Below are 22,814 nucleotides of genomic sequence, written 5' to 3'. Positions count from 1 at the left end.
TAATATTAAATAATAGTGAATGCAAACTTAATACATTATATATGCTACTGTGAGGTTTGCCGACTGAATGCGTTAGCGAAAATTGTCGCGCGGTCACGACTATGGTGTGGGAGTGGAATAAATTCTCAGAGACAGGCTATTCATATTGTAAGCTGTTTATATAACAAAATGTTCTTACAACAACAATACAGTACACTTTTATCAGGCGAAGGAGGTCAAACCTTCTGAGTCTTTTTTCTCGATGACGAAGGTGCAAAAGGTAAGTTCGCGGTAGTCGACGGCCCCTGGGGCGCACTTGTTAGTTCCAAAAGAAAAATTCTGGTAGACGGGACGATTCTGGGATTGGTGCACAATTCCACGGGAGTGAGTGATACTCCAAGGAGGTGAAATCCAACTGCAGAACCTTACAGAAACACCCAGTTGTAAAATCGAGAAACAAAGAGACAAGAAATCAGAACAGAATATCGAGCGCGTTGTCCTTGAATTTGCACGATAATTATAAGTTATTTTTGAGTCTCAGATCGAACATTTCGATAGGTCGATGTCGATTTATTCCCGCTTTCCGATTGGTTTTCACTCGTTACGAAACGTAACAAGATCAGAACCCAGACTGACCATTCGATCCCTATCGAAGATGTTCGATCTTAGGACTTACATTCATATATTCTTTTAAATTGTGAAGTACATCTTTTTTTGAATTTCTACAGACATGTCCTTTTATAGACATGAAATACTCATTTTTCATTTTCCCTTTTTTACTTATTTAATAGTTTATTTTTACGATGTCAAATTATTATTATTAAAAATTATTTTATACAAACTTTAAAAAAAATTGTGCATGAATATTCGATCCACTTCCGGAGCTCCACAGTACTGTTAGTTTACGAACAATAATTTATTGACATTTATAGAAAGTAGAGTAGACCTTGCAAAAAAATTTTTTTATATGATTACATAAATATTACCTATTTACGGAGATAATATTGCTGCAAAATAAGAGCGCATTCAGACAGGAGCCTAGTTTGATACGTTTCGCTACGCTGACCTGTTCAGAAAAACCGAATCGACCTAGCAAGAGACAAAAGAGCTTTGGCTTTGTCTACCGTTATGTCTACACGACATTAGTGTATGTAGTGTTTACATATTTTCGAAAGATCGCTAAACTATATCAAAAATTGCTAAATTCCTTTTTTGTAACTGTGCCAATTAAGTAAAAGGTTGTTCCAATTCAGCGATTAAATTATGTAGGCCTACTAGTTTATTAGTTTGGTTTTCATTCCCTGAAATTTGGCCTGAAAATATGGCTGTTTCAGTTTACTGCTGGCAAAATTGGATGGAAATCTATTGTATTTTAGTACAAAAATAAAATCAAAAAGTTTATTTCTAAACAAATGACTAAGTCCGCATTGTTTCAAAAGCTTCCTCTTACCACTGCTAGGCAATTAAAGAGCTAGAAGACGTGGTGCCATCTAGTAGGGAGCAAGAACGTAAATATGGTTTTTTCCCCTAACAACTAAGATATCTTTCTATAGTTCAACCGAAATTCACGAAATTCTATAAAAGTATCAAGTCACCGCGTGCCTGTATATTACAGAAAACAGCATGAAAAAGTATCAAAAAAAGTTTTTCTTAATGTAAAATGTTTTAATGTTGTTGTTAATGTTTTTTCTTATGGTTTTGTTATTATTTTTCTTATCGTGTACTTAATGTTTTTCTTATTAAGCGTCAAACAGGCGAAAGTCAAAACTTTAGTTTTTTAAATGTATTTTTTCTGAGAGTTACAGATATTTCTGAATTCGTAATTTACGCACACGACAAGGCTCGTCTGCGCATTTTGATGCCAAAAGCATGAAAATATAAAGTGGGAATGTTTTTTAAAAACTCGGACAAAACTTGTAAATGTTACATTTAGTAGCCTGGGCTATGCTTTGGCAACAATTAAAGCGAATATTTCATATTGTGTAAAAATATTTCGTAATAAATTAGCAGGAAAATTATTTTTATAATAGTCTTATATATGTAAAGCAATAAATTGTTTAAATCGAATTATTTTTATATTTTATGTTGCAGTTGTCATGCTCGGGTAATACTGGTGTGAGGTGCCTTGCAAGATTAAAGTAGTTGCATTGATACTCAAACAAGTGTTATATTAAGCTTTTGTATTCTTGGTATATATGTCAGAACCTTCCTAATAGTGTGACATTTGTTCAATATTATAGCTTTCTGTAATGCTTTTATGTACATACACAATTTCGTACAGAGAAAATGACATTGTTCTCTGTTTATAATTGTAAAATATTTTTATAATATTATTCTATTAATACAACAATGTTATTCGTATATAAAATATAATTTAATAATATTTAAAAATAAAGTAGATAAAAAATATTACTACTGAAAGATAAAAAATATTTTATCAAAACATATTGAATTAAAAATTATTGGAAATGAAACTCGCGTATATTCATTTTTGGTTTTATTGCAAAATTTTTACGTGTAATTATTTCTCTTTACAGGCTGTTCTCGTGTGGCTTATACACCAATTTGAAAAACATTTTTAAAGGCAATAACTAATCAGGATAATCAACTATTCAACTAAAGATATATAAATTTGAATATCTGTAAATTGTAAAATGCAAGATGAAATCATATTAAAAATGTAAATGAAAATAAAACACCGATCATATTGAATGTCTTCGTAAATTAAAAAAAAAAAAAAAACAAGAAAACCATCAGACAGCATGCATTAAACGAACTTCTTGTAAACTAAAAAATAATTTTCGTTCACATCAATATAAGCAAAGACATAATTTAGAATAAATTTAAAGTAATTAATTGTATTTCTTTAATTGTTTCATTTATGGTTATAAAATATTCGTGAGCAGAAAGTAAAAATGGGTAACAGCATTNAAATAATTTTTTTTTACATCAATATGAACGAAGACCTAAATCAGTATAAATTAAATTAAAATAGTTAATAGTATTTCTTTAATTGTTTCATTTGCGGTTATAAAATACTACTGAGCAAAAAATAGAAATGGGTAACAGCATTTCAAAATTCATCAGGAGTTTTCGAAAGATAAAAATTTTTAGCGAGAGAAATTTCACAGATTGCACTTTTACACGATCGGATCGTTGTCCAACTTATAATATTCATTCAATATTTTATGTTACGAAAGTGTTTGCACTCGAACCGTTCGAAAAATGCATCTGTTTTGAGGAAGAAAATCGTCGAATTTCACAAAATTGCAAAAAAACATTTTTCGGCTTTTACGTGAAGATAACTGAATTCTTCTTATGGTTTTCCTCACTTTTTCTATTTGTTGTAATTCTCAATAAAAATTTCTTTTGTCACCAAACTACTCACATATACGGTAAATATGGAATAGAAATGCACGTTGTAGCTTTAATTCTAAATATATACGTCGCAGTTCAATTTTCGATATTGAAGAGAAAAAAGATCTCTCTCCATTACATGAGAAGCACCTACGAAAGTGAAGAAAAATTTCCGGACCAATTAGAATTACCTGTATTATGCTATTTAGTAGGCGTATTTGTCTTACTTTTATTTGTTTCTAATATGCCAACGATGCTTATGTTTCCAACAGTCAGAAAATATGGTGGAAGCAAATTCGAAGCGACGATTTGTTCGATATACTTTTCGTTTCTATTTCTGCAATTCGTAGGACAGATATGTTCGGTCCTTCTTTTGTTTTCTATTGTTGGAATGATCGTAGGGAAGAGACTTATAAAGTTATCTGAAGAATTAGAACTAATAATGACAACTTTCTCAGCACTGAAACATAGATTGCAAGACATCTGCGAAAAGCATACGGAGATTTGGGAGATGTTTGAATTGTTCAACAAGCAATGGGAAGTTCTTTTTGCTTTGATATACGCCCATTTTTCATACGAAACGTGTTTTCTGTGTTTTGCTTTGATGTTTTTTGATCTCAACATTCATCTTCGTGTAGTTTTTGCCGGAGTTTCCATGGTATTCTTGATAGGATGTCTTTCGATTTCTTTGAGTCTTTCTTATTTGACATCTCTGGTAAGTACGATGTTTTATTTTTATTTCAATATTTATAACTTTGTAGTAAATAANGAAACAGAAATTATTTAATTTTAACACAAAAAAGTTATTTAATTTGATTCCATATACTTTTTAAATTTAAGTATAAAAATTATTTAAACATAATCACTGTGAAAGTTACATATCATTACACTGTCAATGTTCTTAACAAACTTCCCTACGAAAATTATATGAATCAACTAATAACACAAACCACTTATATAAACACAATCAAATTCATTTTGCTTTGATTTATATGAATGTTGTGTCTCCAAATAAATTTAAATATAATTACTGTAATAACAATTTTGTAAAATTGCTGTGACCGTAATTTTATTTTGTTTAGTTTTCTGTCTCTAAACAGATTGCATAAATTATGTTGGAAATATGTTCTGATAAATATTGTGTTTATAGAAAAATTATTGATCTGTAATTCGATAAATTGTAGATCTATGAACTGTTTTTGTCTGTATGTTGGTTGTCTGCCTGTTATTACTCAATCACGAGAAAGCTGTTAAATAAGTGAATGTCGAAACGAGATGAAAAAAATTTCAAAGGCAAGAGTAACTCTGTAAGAATGTTAAATTTTGAGTGGATGTCACGTTACTTCGATTCAAAATTTACCTCTAAACGAAGTGAGATAGATAAATTGCACGACTGTATTGATAACAAAAATAGTATGATGTACTGTACATGTAATAACAACATTAGCCAGAAGATATAGCGATTATGAAAAAAGGAAATTTGGAAGAGGGCACGTATTTTCAACACTAGGCTTTGGAAAAGTGGGAAAAGCAGCCTATGGGGAGAAGATACTTAGTGGACTAAACTTCAGAAAAGGAGTTTATAAAGGGCATATTCTTGGCAGACTAGGCTTTAGAAAAAGGGGCTGTAGTTGCTATATTGTTGAGNTTTTCCAAAAGTTTATTATCGCGTTTCTACATTTTTTTTTTTAAATTAAAAGTAAAAATAGACCCATAAATATAATAATAAATAATAGAAAGTTACGAATTAATGTTTACAGTCACCGCATAGTCGATGCTTCAAGTTAATGAAGGATCCAGTTTGTTACGTGAACAATTTAACTAACTATTACCCCGGTGACATTTATGAATAAAACTTAATTGGATAATAACTAGCGATTGAAACAACCAATCCCGAACAGGAATAAATTTCCAAGAAAGCTTTGTTTTGTGTTTGTAAGCCGAATCGACGCTTTCCCACGACTTTTGTCAATGTGGGAATGTTGCGTCAGCCTATTAACAGACAATAATTGGTTGACGCCAGCACAATCTGAATGATCGGCGCTCGATATTATGAAGGGGAATGCCCTTTAACTAACCATTTACTGAAAATTGAGAATTTTTTTCTGAAATTTTTACTCGTATACGTATATATTTTATTCTTTAAATTAATTAAATTCTATCTTTTTAATTTTAATAATTGTGATTGAATTTCAACTATAAGAACAGATAACTGTTTAAAGTATATTTAAATATTGTTATTTTTTTAATTATTTTGATTTTATGTAAAACTAGCATTTTATCTAATTAATTAATCTAATAGTGCAAAAGCTTAAACAATATATTCAAATTACGTTACAACAATTACCATGTTTTACGTGTTATAAACTACTTTTTCTTAAATTTGTTTGAATTATTACGAAATATATTACAAAATACTGATAACAACCAGTTTTTTAATATTCAAATATGAATTATTCAAGTTATTTTTTAATTTAATTAATTTTCAAAACAACAGATGGCACCACATACAATAATTTCATAATAAATGACTGCTGAATTATTTCGGATTATATCGATCGGGAACTTTGTGTATTTTTATTTATTTATTTTTTTAGATTAGATATTTGTATTATTTAAGCACGTTATACAGATAATGATTCAGAAACAATACAAATGCATTAGATAATTATTATTAATAGTGAAGATTTCCAAAGGTTTTTCTAGTCACAATACCACATTATCATTATTTATAGACAAATATAAAGGAAGTTTCATTAATCTGTTTAAGGAAAAGTTTCAGTTATTTTCTTAAAATTTAATAAAAAAATTCGAATTCAAATACAATAAGAGTGAGTATTTTAACAGTTAGTAATTATGTGCAAAATCAGCATGACCAACGAAGCATTTTATTAGAATTGATTTTATATATTAAATATTTTAAGAAAAAAATTTATTGTTGTAGACAGCACTTTCCTAGTTAAGTATGCTTCTACATTCATATATATATATATTTTTTTTTTCCTCAATCAAATGATCCATAAAAGTGATTTATGACATAACTTAATTACTTGTTGAATTTTTTTCTTAGAATAAAAAATAATAAACATATTTACAAGCTCTTACTATATNAAATATTAAAATTTAAATTTTATAATATATTAATATTATTCTCTTATTTTTCATTAAATATTTCTTATAAAATTTTATTCTGTTTTCTAAATTTTATTATTTTACTCAATTTAACCTGTCTAGTTTAAATTGCACAATTTACTTCCTTTATTTTTATGTACTAACTATATTTTATAACATAAAATTTAGGTTGATAAATAGAAAAAATCTAGGACAAAACGTATTAAGATAAAAGAAATAGAAACTTGCAATCGATATTAGAGAATATTTCTTTATTTACGATTACATAACGATAATTTTACATCAAATATCATATTATCTCTGGAAAACAGAACAGAGAAACAATAATAATGATGTTAAAACGATAAAATTTTAAGTAAAAAAAATTAAAATTAAAGTAGTAGCCATTTTTTTATTTTTCTTATATTCTCATCAGTGACCACTATTCATACTTGATTATATATAAAATATTATTTTTAATTTATGTTGAAATTTCTACAAAGGTGTTAAAATTTAGATATATTTTGAAGTAATTTTTTTTAATCAAATAAAATTAAACTACTTTAAGTCTACATTTGATTAGTTTAATTCATTTTGGAATTGAGATATTTAATAAATGAAATTATACAATATAGTGTTTATGTTTTGTTGTTGTGTGACGTTTACACGAAAGCTTCAATTCGTAAATTTCGAAATATTCGTTAGAAAGCTTTTTGGTTTATTCAAGATCAATGTAATTGAAAAATACTTTTATGGAATTGAAAATATATATTCGATAATCTCCAGAAATGAGCATAGAAAATGAAAGGACCAAGGTCTTTCAAATGTCAAGAAGGACCCGAGCCATTTAACTTTTCCAGAACTTCGCTATATTAAAAAAAAAAATTAGTGTTTTTAAAATATGATAACAGTTAGGCCTATATTTTTTATTGTCACATTAAAAATACATATTTTTAAAATATGATAATAAAAATATAGATTAATTATACTTTCTAAATAATAAAATTTGAGAAAGATGATTTTATTTCTTAATACACAAGAAATGCTACGGAATGAATAATTTGTAATAGTCTTTTTATGCTTCCATAAATAAGAGGCCCGATTCAAAGGATCCATTAATTCTCTTGTGAAAGGCCTAAAAGTATAATTCGGATGAAATACTAAAGAAATTGCATGATCACAAACCCACAAATTTAATACATTAATAATAATGCAATTTAACGATAAAAATATTATAAACGTTTTCATAACGTCTTTCATTCTTTTTTTAAAAATTCATTCAGCTAGATATTAATACGTTATCCAATTAATGCGCTAAGCGGGGCTGAAACATCACATCCTAAAAGTCAAAATTTAAAAAAAAATTGTTTATGTAGACGAACAAATATCAGACAGACTAAATAGTTAATCGACGCTTTTTCTATTGATAAGTTAAACATTATACAGAATCAATCTGTTTAAAGAAAAGGATTAAATCTCGTCTTTCTATTATTTTAAAATAATATTTGCGTTAGTACAGAAATTGTTTAAAGATGTCAGAAATAATTTAATAAAGAAATAAATGTCGTATTTTCACTATTTCTTCTTATACTTTTTTAAAGATTGTTTTTAAACGATTTTAATATTATTGACACGTTTTTATTCATATAAATTTTCGAATTTTATTATATTTCTGTTTAAAGAGTTTGAATGCATAATGTGAAAATTTAACGTGTTAATTTTTGTTTTTTATTTCTATGTATTATGTATGTGTATATATATACAGTATATATATATACTGTATATCATAATTTATTTAATTAACCGTTATGGATATAATATATTTAAGAATAATGAGAAATGGAAAAGACATTAATTTCTTCCTTCATTTTAAAGCATTTTTATCCCAATATTTTAATAAATTAAATTCGTATTTCTTGTTATCAATAACGAACTATATTCTATATATCAAAATACGTTTTCCGCATTTCTTTATCGACGTCAGTCAGTCAAAGACAATTCACTATGGGTAAACACTGACGGGGGGGTGAAATTCAACCATAACAGTGGAAGGTCAATATTCGGAGAACGATAATAAATGCACTCGTTAAAGATGAATTGACATTTTAGTATGGTGTAGCAATGTTTTTTAAATTGTTTAGAAAAGAATGTAGATTCTTGATATTTAGGAATCGCTTGGGTTATCAGGGAGAAGAATATTTTTTGGGCCAACTTTTTATTGTTTTAAAAACTAAACGGTTATTCGACCATGACGAATGATACTTATGTTCACAGTCAGATTAGGTTCAAAACTGACATTAATCTACAATTAAGGATTACCGGATTTTTTTTTTTTTTTTGAAGGCATCAGATAAAATATTTAGTTTTTAGGAGATTTAAGTTATTGTATTATTATAAAATTTCAGTTTATTTTCTTTATTATTACTGTCTTTTTAATTAAAAAAATAACTTTAAGAAATAAACTTGGACACTACTATTTGTTTCTCATTTCATATAGCATCATTTAAATAATATTCATATCCATCATTTATGTTCCTCTACTTGAAAATAAATAATTTTATGAAATTTTAATTGATATTAAATTGTCTTTAACGCATTAAATATTACCATATCGTGTTAAATGTTTCGTAATATATTAAAATTTAAGGAATTAATCTAGATTTTTTTTGTCGACGCATAATACAGAATGTAAAATGGCTAGAGTAGGATAAAAGCATATAAATAGGCTATATATTAATTATAATATGCGCTATAAAATATTTACATTTTTAATATGAAAATATAATAAAATATGGTTTTATTTATTTATTTTTAAAACCTTTAAAGTATAAAAAAATATCACACAATATCATAACATTTAATTTTTACTGTTTTGGGCACTATTATCTTAAATCTAATCAGGAACAGATTACAGAAGATTCTATCATTTTTTTTATATCGGATCCGAAATACATAATTATATTGTCTTATCGTATGAAGATTATATACACTTTAACAATTGTAATTCATATTTTTATATGGGTTACACGAGAAGAAATCATTTTTAATAAGATAAATCAAAAATCGTGATTGCTAAACAGGTTTACTTTTTAAAAGCAACACAATAGTGCTCTGGCAAATAGGTTACTGATAAAAACAAACTAAATGATTTAACCTGAATAAAACTGAAATTCATCTTTTGCAATTTTCTTTATAAAGAATATAATAGACCTATATATTTTAAACCATTAAACAACCATTTAGAGTCAAAGAGTAATAAGTCAATCGATTTATAGTTTTTTTTTATTTTTTTAATAAGCGAAGTTTTTACAATTATTATTTCCAACCAATTAAAAATTAAATAACATTTATATACTCAGGAATAACTACGATATTTTATTGATGTCCCATGACGAAACAGATATTGTGAAAACGTGACAAGAACAGTCACCCTTATTCAAAAGCTGACATTTCATATAGAATATAATATATCGGATATCCTGAATTGTTTGGTTTATTGTTTAAAATGTCGTAGCAATCAGGCATAATTTATAAAGCATCTTCTTACAAATAAACTATAATTTAACCCAAAGTATGCAAGAACAACTGGAATAAATATTCCAGATCATAATTATTTGATAGATAACTTAACGTATATATATATAAGTTATCATCTCTTGAATATAGGATTATTTAATAATTTAGCCCAATGATCCACGGATCTCTTCGGGGATCCATAGGAAGTTTTCAGAGATCCTTGGACTTGGAGAGATAAAAATGAAGATTTAAAACTTATTATTTTAATTTTGTGTGAAATTGTTAATTATTAGATTAAAAAAGAAACAAATATATTACTATATCGCATAATTTTTTTAAAAAAATTTTAATAAATGTATTTCTCTATAATTAGTTTCTTTGTAATTTTTATTTTATACGTTTAAATACATTATTTGGAACAAAAAGATTGAGAACTCTAAATTTAGTTTAGCGTTATTTTAATAATTTGCTGTTTTGATTTAGTAAATAAAAATTAGTATAAAAATTGCAGTTTTTTTTTAAATTATATTTGAATTTTTATTTATTATAAATTTTAAAAAAATATTGACGATAAATTTTAGATTTTTAATTTATCATTTTATTAATGTATTCTACATTCTTTACATATTTTTATCTGTCGATTTAATTTTAGTTAATTCTACCACAACTTGTTTCGCGGTAACTTTCTCAATGAAAAAGTGAAAAACCCTCCCGAATAAAATTCTATTTCGAAATATAAATGATCCTACCGCCATCTAATGATGAAAAAAAGCATTTGATCGTTTTCTTAAATTCTATTTTCGAACATATTTATATTAATAGTATACACCGTCTTATCTTTTATCGAATTAAAAGACTCCACGCTTAGAGTTTGTAAATAGAACACAGCCAGAATTCCGAATACGAAAATAAATTTCTCAGATTCTATTCTTGCTCCGGTGACAAGATTATACACTCGTACGTTCAAGATGGCGGACGAGTTAGGAAAGCAGATTTCGTCTCACGGTAAAAAGTTTGTTTATTCTCGAAAATAAAACGACTTTTCCAAATAAAAAGAAATGCCTCGCGCACGTTATATTATTACATCGGATTTTTATAATATTTTATCGTTATCTTGTAGAATAATTAGAGAATTTATAACAAAGTTAATTCGTCCTTGATAAGTGTCGCAATTTCAAATTTTGTATGAAAAATTTCCTTCATTTAATAATAATAATGCCGGAATTTCGGTCGTATTTTACCATCTTGATTGTTTATTTCGTGTTAAAACGTTTTATTTCTAAATTGGGAGAAGTATCGAAGTATCTACCATATATACTAATGCTTTCAAGAGTCCCAAACTAATCAAGGAAATCATATTTTACATTTTTAATTTATTTAAAGTAAAATATATGGTTTCCACTTTAAATTATTAGTGTTTTGCATCTATATCTCCTAGTTTTCCTTTAACAATAAAGTTCACGTATCTAACACTTTTCAAAGGTGTTTATAAATTAAAATGACGTAACTTCCGTTGCAATCTGAAAGTACATAGTTAGTAGTGCCTCCTGCCCCTAAATCTTTCATATCTAGTGTTATCATTTACCTATCTAAGGCCACTATCGAAATTAAGAAAAGACATTCGGTAAAGACACTACTACAGTAGAAATTTATAGGACTTATAGAATTTATAGGAATGTAATAAACTTTTTTATATTGTAGCCTAGTCTGCTTTTCGGCTTTAATTTGTTTAATGGTAATTTTTTTTTATTTGTTCATATTTTGCATGAAAAGACTAAACTTTTGTTCACAGGCAGAAATAGGTCTCGAAAGTACATAATACAAAACGCATCGAGACATTTTTTTGGTAAGTTTTACGTTTTTTCCTATTTTAAAAACTCAGTGCTGTAAATGTCGACTTTGATAGCATTTTATCAGATATCAAAAACAAAAATCATGATATATCGAGAACTTTACGTATTTTAATGTGAATTTATGTAAATTAAAACTTGTGATTTATTACTACTGTACTTTATTGTAAAAGTACAACTGTATTCCTGATAATCGTCGTAGTCATATCTTTGTCATTAATAATAATTCTTGATTGAAGCTTAAAAATCACTCAATTGCACTCCCTCAGTTTTTTTAATAATGGTATACAATTTATATTTTTAAACATGAATTACTGAAAATTACACTATATTTCTCAGTAATTTAACTGTAGGAGAAAATACTTGAGTACGAATCTTGTTAAAAAGGCATTTTCTTTTTTTCAGCAATAAGCATAATATACAACGTACACACTAGTAATTGACTACTACAACTTTATTTGGCTGCAATTTAAAAAAATTGTAGATTTATAAATTTACACTGTCATTAAGCTGCAAGGCAGATAACCTAAAATTACTGTTTTGTAATATAATCGTAACTAGTTGATAACAACAATAATAATAATACATGCAGTGGCCAAACGTTTTAAAAGTTGAAAGTTGAATTTTCGTACACTGTTAGGAAAACGCCATGAAAATACACACTTAAAAGGAACTTTTGAAAATTTTTTCCCGCATCGGTAAGGGAAAGAGTTAAGTCTTACTCTGAAGAACTTGGCTTCTTCTGTACTATTTGAAATAGGATTTTTCTCATTTTTGTAGAATATAGTACATATTTTTGACGAATCTAAATATTATATTATTAGTGTTTAAAGATGGTAAACCTAATTGTTGTTTCCTGTAAAAACAAGTAAGATCGGCTATAATGTAATAATGTTACTATTTGTATCATTACTTTTTCAGTTCATTGCCTCATATAGGATAGATAAGATAAGTAATGTCAAGTTTTTATAAATTTCGTGCACAAAGTCACTATAAATGTTATATATTTATATATTTATATATTGTAATATCAGCATATAATTTTACACTTATTCAAAGGAATATTGAATTAATACAAATAATAGTTTACAGAAAACTGTTATTTACACTAAGGTTAAAGTAGTGAATTAGTTCTTGCAGTTAACTTTTAGGTTTAGTCGTTCTTTAGTGGGTAAAATAACAAAGAATGAACCTTTTTCATTTTTTAAATGAATAGATTTATTGTATAAAGGAAATCAGATTATGTGTCCAGGTTAGATTGATTATGAACTTTGTCATAAAAAATATTTGTACTGTTTATGTGTATTTGATTTTGTATATTTTCAAAGTGTATAGCCTGTTTTTAACACAGGTAAAAAATGAAAAAGTTCACAACTGAATAAATTACGAATTAAAAATTTATGTTTATTTTCTGGAGTTTTCTTATAAAGTGATTTTAAATTTATTTACGATTCTATTTTTGTAACAATGCACAGTGGCAGAATCTGCACAGNGTTCCAAACTAATCAAGGAAATCATATTTTACATATTTAATTTATTTAAAGTAAACTATTATTATATAGTATATTACATTGCTTTCTTAATTATTATTGTGTTTAAGGAGTGCACTGTTAATTCATTTGCTTATATATGGCTTATAAAAAACACACAGTATTTACAGCATATAATACTGTAAATACTGTGTTTTTTGTAGTCTTCAAGGTTTGTATTGAAATATTTTATGATGTATTGTCTTTTTGAGCACAGAAATTTAAAAAATGATTGCTTATTACAATGATTTGTTGAAGGTGATAGATTAAAAAGAAGAGAAAAAAATTTGTAAATTAAAATGTGAATTATCTCAATTTTTACCAATTTTTTCACTTGTTTTATTAACTATGAAATGAATTTATAGAATATTAATAAAAAAAAGTTTAAAAACTTTTTTGAATCATTTTGGCCCTCAAGGAAGAAAATCATTTCCTTAAATAAAAGAGGTATTTAATCTTTTGTAATCAGAAAAAATAAATTTTTTTGTCATTTTTAAACATTTCTTTAAACTAAATAAATGTATCAACTGTTGTAATTTTGATAGATTTGTTTATTTGAGACCTAGAATATGCTATTGAAAACAAATATTTATATATTACTTACAGTTGGTGAATTGTATGTGACCACAGCAGTTTATTTCAGATTCTTAATCTGAATATGCAACTGTTATTAGTTTTGTATCAGTTATCTAACTGAAAATAGTTTAATTGATATTAGTTACTGATTCAAAAGTCTTTTTTTACCATACTAAATGTTTAGTTTAGTTTTTAATTGAAATAGAATTGGGAGAAAAGTTTGATAGAGTAATTTTTAGAAGAACAATGAATTCAATTGTCACCAGATATATCTCTTGAATAAGGGTATGTCCCATGTGGCAGCTTCTGGCGACTGCAAGAGTGAATGCACTACTACCAAGTGGAGCAGATAAACTGATATAAGCAAATGGATGTGTCCAGAGTAACTGTTTAGTGTGCAGCAACTACCAGATGACACTTATTCAGGTGCATGCATGAAGCAGTTACCGAGCAAATTTGATTGTCACTTCCACTGCTTGTGCTTCCAAATAAGAAGAAAATATGGATCATCATTTATTTCATTATATATGGTCAAATTCATCAATTCAACAAACTTTTTAAAAATAGTGTCTCTTTTGTTTACGAGAAGTTTCACTAATACAATGTAGAAAACTTCTTTCTGTGCTAAGCATTCAACAAAGTCATCTTGCTGCCATTTTATAAACAACACATGTCCACTCTGGACAGAATTCTCACAAATTGGAAGTGTGTACAAAGACTTTTTTCTACCCACATCACTTTATATCACTGTGTAGGTTATACCCTAAAGTTTTACCCCTTAAGTCTTGTTCTAGCTTCTGTCATCTCCCAGTCACTGTGGGAAAAAATTAAATTTACCAATTTGTAACAGGATATAGAGTTCTTTTGTTTTCAAATAAAAAATGTTCATCAAAATTAATATCTCATTGTCATTACCTCACTGTTTCATCATTAAATCTCTTAAACCATTCCAATTTGAATATACAGGATGTTTTTTAAGTTCTGCCAGATTTCAAGTACTGAAGAACAAAGTGGAGTGCAAGATGGTACCCTCACTTTGCCCTTCAGATAAGACGTTATCTGGACGAATAATTTGGTGAGTCCTGGCTTGGTCATATGGGCCATTTCTTGGCCCACAAGGTCTCCCAATTTGATATCCTGCAACTTCTGCCTGTGGGAGGATATTAAAATGAAAGTGTATGCTGAGAAACCTGCAAATTTGCATCACCTAAAGAAGAGAATTTGTATGGTTATTCAGGACATTTCAGGTAAACATCATCAATATGCAGCTTTGGGATTCCAGAAATAGTTGCAAGAGTATTTGGACATCACTAGAGTACAGTCTGGTGTTGAACAGCTATATATCACCATCAAACTTTGGAAGTAACATTTCACAAGTTATTTCATGGTGATGTAGCATCTGGATGATGATGCACTGAAATCTGGCAGGACTTAAATAACATTCTGTATGTTTGAATTGAAACTGTTTTTAGAAAAAAATTAATTTTAATTTTTGGATATGATTTAAAATTTAACTTATTTAATTTTATGAAAAGTTCAGCACTAAAATTTTTTCTTTTGCTGTACTTTTTATTGTTTATCAATCAATCAATAAATTATTGTTTATAGTAAGTATTTTAATTTAAGAAATGTTCTTTTACAGTTGTAAGAAAGATATCAGCAATTATTTAAAAATAATTATTTGCAATTTTTATTAAATAAATTTGCATATTGATAAATTACCAGATATATGGAAATTTCATTTATATAAAAATAAATTAAACTAAATTTTTTTCAATAATTTTATTTATTATCCTAATGTACATTTCAGTCATCTGATATTAGTAATGAACAAGATATAGATATTAAACTAGATAAATATTTACAATGATAAAAGTTGAAAATGATAGCTTATAAACAATCATAAAAATATTTATTTATCATGAAGAATTAATATAAGAAGTAATTTTATAGTTATATGCTTTAATTCCATCTGAAAATGTAATTTCATTAACATTTAAAAATGTTAGTTTATTGGACTGCAGTTGTCAAATTGTAGACCTATACATTCCCACTGTCATCCATCTGTGTGTCTGTCCTTTATTAATCTTGAGAATGGAATTAGATAGATGAAAATTGAGACCAGATATGGAAAACATATATTAAAATTAAAATATGATTAATAATTGTAGCCCAGCATTGTAAGATATTATAATAATTAATTGCTTGTATTTAATTTTGCTGCCTACTCAACATAACACAGCATATCATTCAATAAATATTCTTAATGAAGAAGAATGAATTTGTCAGACAATATTGAAAATGAATTGATAAATACTGAAACTATATAAAAAAATGTTTTTGTACTATTTTAACAATTTGACAGTGATTCTCAATTGAATTAAGAGAAAAATTCACATAAAAAGGAGTTAAAGAACATTTTTAAGAAATGTTTTATTTTCTGTGAGCTCTTTCGACATATATATAAACGTCATCTTTAGACGGAAATGGAATCAAATTGATTTTTGAACAAATTTAAAAAAGTTTTTTTTAAAAATCTATTTGATTCTGTTTATATATATGTCAAAAGTGCTCACAGAAAATAAAACATTTCTTAAAAATGTTCTTTAATTCCTTTTTACGTGAATTTTTCTCTTAATTCAGTACAATGGTTGACGTGACATCGCCTTCTATTGAAGTTAGTTAACAAGATTAACAATTTTTAATTATAAGTTATAAGAGGTGAATTGCTTATTTTTGTGACTTTTTTAATTTGTTAACAATTTGAAAATAATTCTTAGAATTAAAAAGAATTTCAAGCCAAGAATTTTCTTGTTTAAGTAAAAATGAAGTATTTGTAGAAAAAAAGTTGCAGTTTACGTTATTGTTTATTAATTACTCTATTTTAAACAGTTAATATATATATTTTTAATTATAAAAAAATAATGAATGCAGTACTGGCCCAAATATATGGCAAGTTTGGGATTAGAGAAATCTAGATTTTCTGGACACAACCTATATATATATATATACTTAAAATAAACAATGGAAAGTAAAGAACAAAACTCTTTTTAATATACCATATGCTAGAAGGTCCATAACAGTCATATTGAAACTGGCATTGTGCAATGTATATGTCAGAAAACAAAACAAAGTGTCCATGTGGCAAACTATGGTTAGACTACAACTGCCAAATTCAATACTAGTCAGTTTTCTGGTAATTCTGGATTTCTGGGAGATATTTGGTCTATTACTGTATAGTTTTTAGGATGAATAAGATTAGTTTACAGATTTAATTTGCTTTTTTTATATAGTATTTTTCAGGGGCGAATCCTGACCAAAATTTTTAGGCATGCTGAAAGTTATAATAAGAATAATAGGCACTAAACAACAGGCAGAAATGTTATTTGGTATGAATAAAAAAGTATGGACTATTATAAAGCCCATTATATCTACACATGAAATATATGAAATATGTATAATGAAAAAGTATCAAAAATTTATGATGCTAATTCAATTTTTGTTAGCCCTTAACACTGAGGGCCCAGGGCTTAAGCCCTATTAGTCCCTATGTAGATCTGCCCCTGTACACAATGCATGTATGCTGACTGGGTACCACAAACTTTTGATACAATCTGACAGTATTAAATGTCAGATTGTATCAAAAGTTTGACATCATGCACGTGTACTTGTTTGCTGCGGAAAACCTTCACATGAGCAAGCATGGCACTGACTTAAAACAACTAGCCGCTAGTTGCCAGTGTAAAAGGAAACGCAAATGATAAAAGAGTTTTGTTAGAATAAATTATTATTGGCATATTTGTTCTCATATAAAAAATATATTGACAGTCAAAACTTTCTCTTAAGCATGCAGTGCATACTAAGCAAGCCCAGAAAATTTGCCCCTGGTATTTTTATATATTATATATTTTTCAATTGATTACATTTATATGAATTTTGTTATTAAAACAATTATAAAAATTATTAAAAATAACTGCTTGATATTTTATAGCTATGAAAAATCATTTGTCTAATCTAAATACTTATTTAAAAAAAATAGTAAAAATAATTAAAATGGCAAGGGAAAGGCAAAAAGTTGTATTTTAAGAAATAAATTGCAGTTACAAAATGCAAGAATGAAAAATTATTTGGCCATTATGATTTCAATTGTATGATTGTGTATAATAGTTTTTAAATATCCAATAATTAAAATTTGTTTTTCTGAAAAGATATCTTTAGTATACATTCTCTTATTTTATGAATATATATTCAATAAATTAAACAAGGGCAAAATTTTAACTTCCAGCTAGCAAGCTTGACTTTTCCTTACCAATTTTATTATTATACTGGGTAACAATTAATGTTTAAAAGAAAAGAAATTGAATTGTGTGTGCAGAAGTTGTGTGGTGGCACTGGTAATCTGCCAGAGAGATAGCGATTAAAAAGGTAAATAATTGAAATAGTTTGGTGTTATTTTAGGTATAGCATTATTTTAGGTATAGCATGCAAACAGCAATATTTTGTCGAAGACTGGATTATTCTCATGACAACTTATTATTATAAAGTGAATTACAACACACCACACTGGGAAATACTTAATGCACACAGAACCAATAACTGGCATATTAATAATGCACACAGAACCAATAATGTACACTGGTTATTGGTTCTGTGTGCATTATTATTATAAAGTGGACAAAAACATCACAGAATTGCTCTGCAAGTGGCCCACAACATTCAAGAACTGTCCAAAACTAGGAACTGTGACTACAACTTGATATAAGGCCTTTGCAGAGGATTATTTTCCCAAATATTCAAGAATTAGGTATTGTGACAATTATTGATTCCAACAGAATTTAAATATCCCCTCACAGAACATGGATTGTTTTTGATACAATCTTTTTGACATTTATAACAAATGGTTATCCAAATCACTATCCTGACAGCAAGCACTGGCCTCCATACTCTCTGGCTTGAGAATTTGAGCCCTCTTGATTTTTTTGGGGGGCTATATTAAAGATAAGGTCTAACATAAGGCTCCAAAATTAACTGATGACCTCAAAACAGCCATTGTTAATGCTTCTGATAGTCTCCATAGTGATAGTTTGCCAAAGGTCATCCATCAGTAACTCTTATATTCAATGCCTCTTCATCATGTCATTGCATCCAGAAGCAATTTCAAACAGACACTTTTACCTTTGTATCTATTACTGTTCTCATTAAATAAATTTTGTTTGTTTGCCTAAACATTAATTAATTTTTATCCAGTATATGTATACTGTAATTATAAATATTACATAATAAATATAAATCATATTAAAATAACAAAAAGTCCAAAATAGATGCCATATGATTCCTAAAACAATTTCTTATATCATTTTTAAACTAATTGTTTTATTTTAGAATTTTCAATCTGAATTTATTGTAGTAATTACTTTTGTTTATATTAGAGGTCAACAACCTAAACCTGTTTTCTTAAAAATGTTCTTTAATTCCTNGTCAACAACCTAAACCTGTGCATCTTGTATATATATATATATATATAGTTACAGTGTGTCAACAAATAATCACGATATGTTTATTTCTTTCAATAAAACACTGTATTGTTACATGAATATTTTTGAAATAGTTTAAAACTAAAATAACAACAAAGGTTTATTAAACTAATTACAGAATGAATATTTTTTACATTGATTTATTTCATTACATATGAACACTAGAGTGAAAATATCAAAAATAACTGTTTTTCTCTGTTTTCAAAATACAGTAGAGTTATAATGGGTTTTTGGCAAGTTTGACCAAACAATTTAGTTTAAAGTTTCTCAATACATTTTCTGACATTTAAATCATTTATCAGAAACTAAATAATTGTTTTTACAGAAAGATTAACCAGAACTTATTATTTACAAGTATTTTGGTATCTGTTTAGAATTACTAAATTTGATTGTGTTGCATTTTTAAGTACAGTACCTTGAAATTAATTTTTCTGTACTTTTTGTGATATTTCCTATTAATTTCTTATGAAATTCTCTGCAATTGATATTATTGAATTTGATAATTTTTTCAATCAAATCATTAAAATACTAAATAGTGACACATCAAAAAATTTCTTATAGTTTAAGTAGGTTATTTACTTGGATTTTCTAGCATTTGTGAAAAAACTACTATTTTCAAATAAATATATATTATTTATAATATTTATAAACTATCATAAACTTGTTTAAATAATCAAATAATACAAATATTAATAATCTCTGATTGTTGAAGCACACTTATGTTCTATAATAGGTTTCAACTATCAGTATAGTCAGTCAGAGATTCTTCTAACTTCCAAAATATCAAAATTCAAAAATACTCATATTAAATGTAACTAGTGATCTTTTTCTGAAAAAGAGTACTGCCAATATGTATATTTGGGGACTGAACACCAAATAATTGTTTTTACTGATTAACTGTTAGTACTACATACTGGCTATCAATATTTTTTATGCTATCTGCCAGTACATCTTATCAATGCATATCAGTTGAAAAATAGCCCTTGATATATATATATAACATTTCATTATTTTATTGTTTTATCATTATGTTACATTTTATTCAGTTTTTGTTTTTTTTTTTCTAATTGGCAAGGTAACAATATCTAAAGACCTTTGAAACTGAGATTATTTATTAACTATCAAAGATCACTTACTTAATTACTGTTTTGTATAGTGATGAATAACAGCTAGATTAGAATATTACTTATTAATTTTGCTTGTGGCTTGCATCAAAAAGTTGCAAACTAAATATCTATAATTAAATAAAATGTGTAAACATTATAAAACTAATAAACACAATAAAGATCCCTGCTTCTTTCATTAAGATTTCTTCAGTTAATAACCAATTTTAGCAGAAAAAATTTAATTAAAATTGAACAGAACAATTTAAATAAAATACAAAATAGTTTTTGTTATTCATTTCAATTTCATTTAAATTTTTCTTTTGTTTCAATTAGTAATAGCTGATGAAGTGTTTAAAAAAAAACAAAAGTGTTATTTGTTATGTTTATTAATTTTATAATATTTTTGTATATTTCCTTTATTTGATCTAAATATATTCAGTGTGCAAGCTATATTATGACATTCAAAAATCAATTGATACCAAAATTAGTTTATAATAAATACTTGGTATAGGACTAGCAATATTTTGAAAATCATCAAAAAAATTTGCAAAAATTAGTTATTGTTTGTTAATGAATTAATACTGTTAATATTACATGATAATTTTTTAAAAATTATTCAGCTTGAAATTTTTATAATAAATTTTTATTGAAAAAACTTTTTCATAAAAAAATTGTGTTGCATAATTAAGGTATTTCTATATATTTCATTGTGACGTAATAGAGATCTTTCTGAGCTATCTGTTATATAGATCATTGATGATAATAATAGATAACTATTATGATTTTTAGTCCTTCAAAAGAGGACATCTATTAAATAGTCTAAAAATTACAATCATGATATTTTATTTACTAAAATTTTTATCAATACTAAGAGTTAATGAAAAGTAACTTAATTATTTTACATATTTATTTTATTAAGAACAATTAAAATTGCTTACTAATAATGATGTGACGAATATTTGATTACTATTCAGCTGAATACCAAATACCTAAAAACAGGAGTAAGAAATAACAAAACACAGTAAATTAATCATTTTGGTAACTTTTATTAATGCTGAACATACATTTCTAGTTCGAGAAAGTGCAATTTTTTGCTTATTTATGTAAAAGATCAAAGGAAAAGTAATATAACTAAGTTATTTTTTTAAGAGATCGAAAAAAGGTAACAAATCAAATGAAAACTACCTACTTATTATGTAGTTTAGTCATCTATATACTCGTATATAAAAGAACAAGTCCTGATAAGATCATTAATGTGGAGCCAAAACTACTGGTGCTAGAAACTTAAAAATTTGAGTGTGTGCTCCTTTTGTAAAGTTTAGGAGTGCTAAGAAAAGATTTTACGAAATTCAACCCTAAAGGGATGAAAAGGGTAGAAAATTTGTATGAAAATTTTTACTGCGTGGGCACATTAGATTGAAACTTAGGTCATAAAATGTGAAAATAATAATAATTAATGATCTGTAAAGCGTTTTTATGAAATTATCCCTTATTGTAAACTTGAAAATTAAATTAACTTTTTTGTTTCATTGCACAAAATTATTTATCATAACTGAAGTTCCAGACAGCTTGGTAGCCTGAATGGCCCCAGGCTTTTGCCCATGCACACTAAGTGACTTTCATTACAAACATTTAGCTTTCCAAAGTCTATGAGAACAATTATTTGGCATTGACGGCTGTGAATTTCGTGCCAATAAGCTGCCTGATGGTTTGATTATGTTATCAATTCAATTTCATATTTATTTTCACATTTTCACTTCACAGTCCTTCTCTGTTCTTTTTTCGTTATTTACATGTGTAGGTCATTTCATTTTTATTCACATTTGATATCATCACTTATCACATACTGCCATGACACTCATGTCTGTTTGCTACAACTGTCAAGAATTAACGCGATTTGCGAAGTGTGGTGACAGCGGACCAATAGAGAGCAGGGTGCGTAATCCTTGCCAAAATGCGATTTGTGTGCCAATTTTTGTATGTGTGTTAATCAAGACAAATATTCGGTATTTGGCCTGAGGCCGAATATACTATTCATTGTATCACTACTTATTAACTTATAATTATTTGTAATAAAGCTTCACACTATTTGAAAAACACGCTCTCCCAATTTGTTTGTCATTCCATTTGGTTTCTTGCTTTACTGGAATTGAACCTATAAATTCTTATAGCTAGTTATCCAGTAATAATAATAATAATAATAATAATATTTTGTCTGATATATTCAAAAAATAATGACAATTGTGCCTTTCATCC

At 26.9% G+C, this 22,814-nt stretch overlaps 1 protein-coding gene across 1 annotated transcript in view; it reads left to right on the top strand.

Moving 5' to 3' along the window:
• Positions 1-10,737: 10,737 nt before the first annotated feature.
• Positions 10,738-22,814, top strand: part of LOC111621991 (atlastin-2-like) — a 64,418-nt gene continuing 52,341 nt past the window's right edge. Inside the window, 1 exon segment of the mRNA XM_023364282.1 lies at positions 10,738-10,968. Within this exon segment, the coding sequence (XP_023220050.1) occupies positions 10,932-10,968 (37 nt within the window). The 5' untranslated portion in view covers positions 10,738-10,931.

This window comes from Centruroides sculpturatus, unplaced genomic scaffold (assembly GCF_000671375.1).
Source record: "Centruroides sculpturatus isolate CEXI.00-Female unplaced genomic scaffold, Cexi_2.0 scaffold82, whole genome shotgun sequence".
NCBI lineage: Eukaryota > Metazoa > Arthropoda > Arachnida > Scorpiones > Buthidae > Centruroides > Centruroides sculpturatus.
The sequence above is the reverse complement of the archived record's forward strand: the minus strand, read 5'-3'. Positions and strand labels throughout refer to the sequence as shown.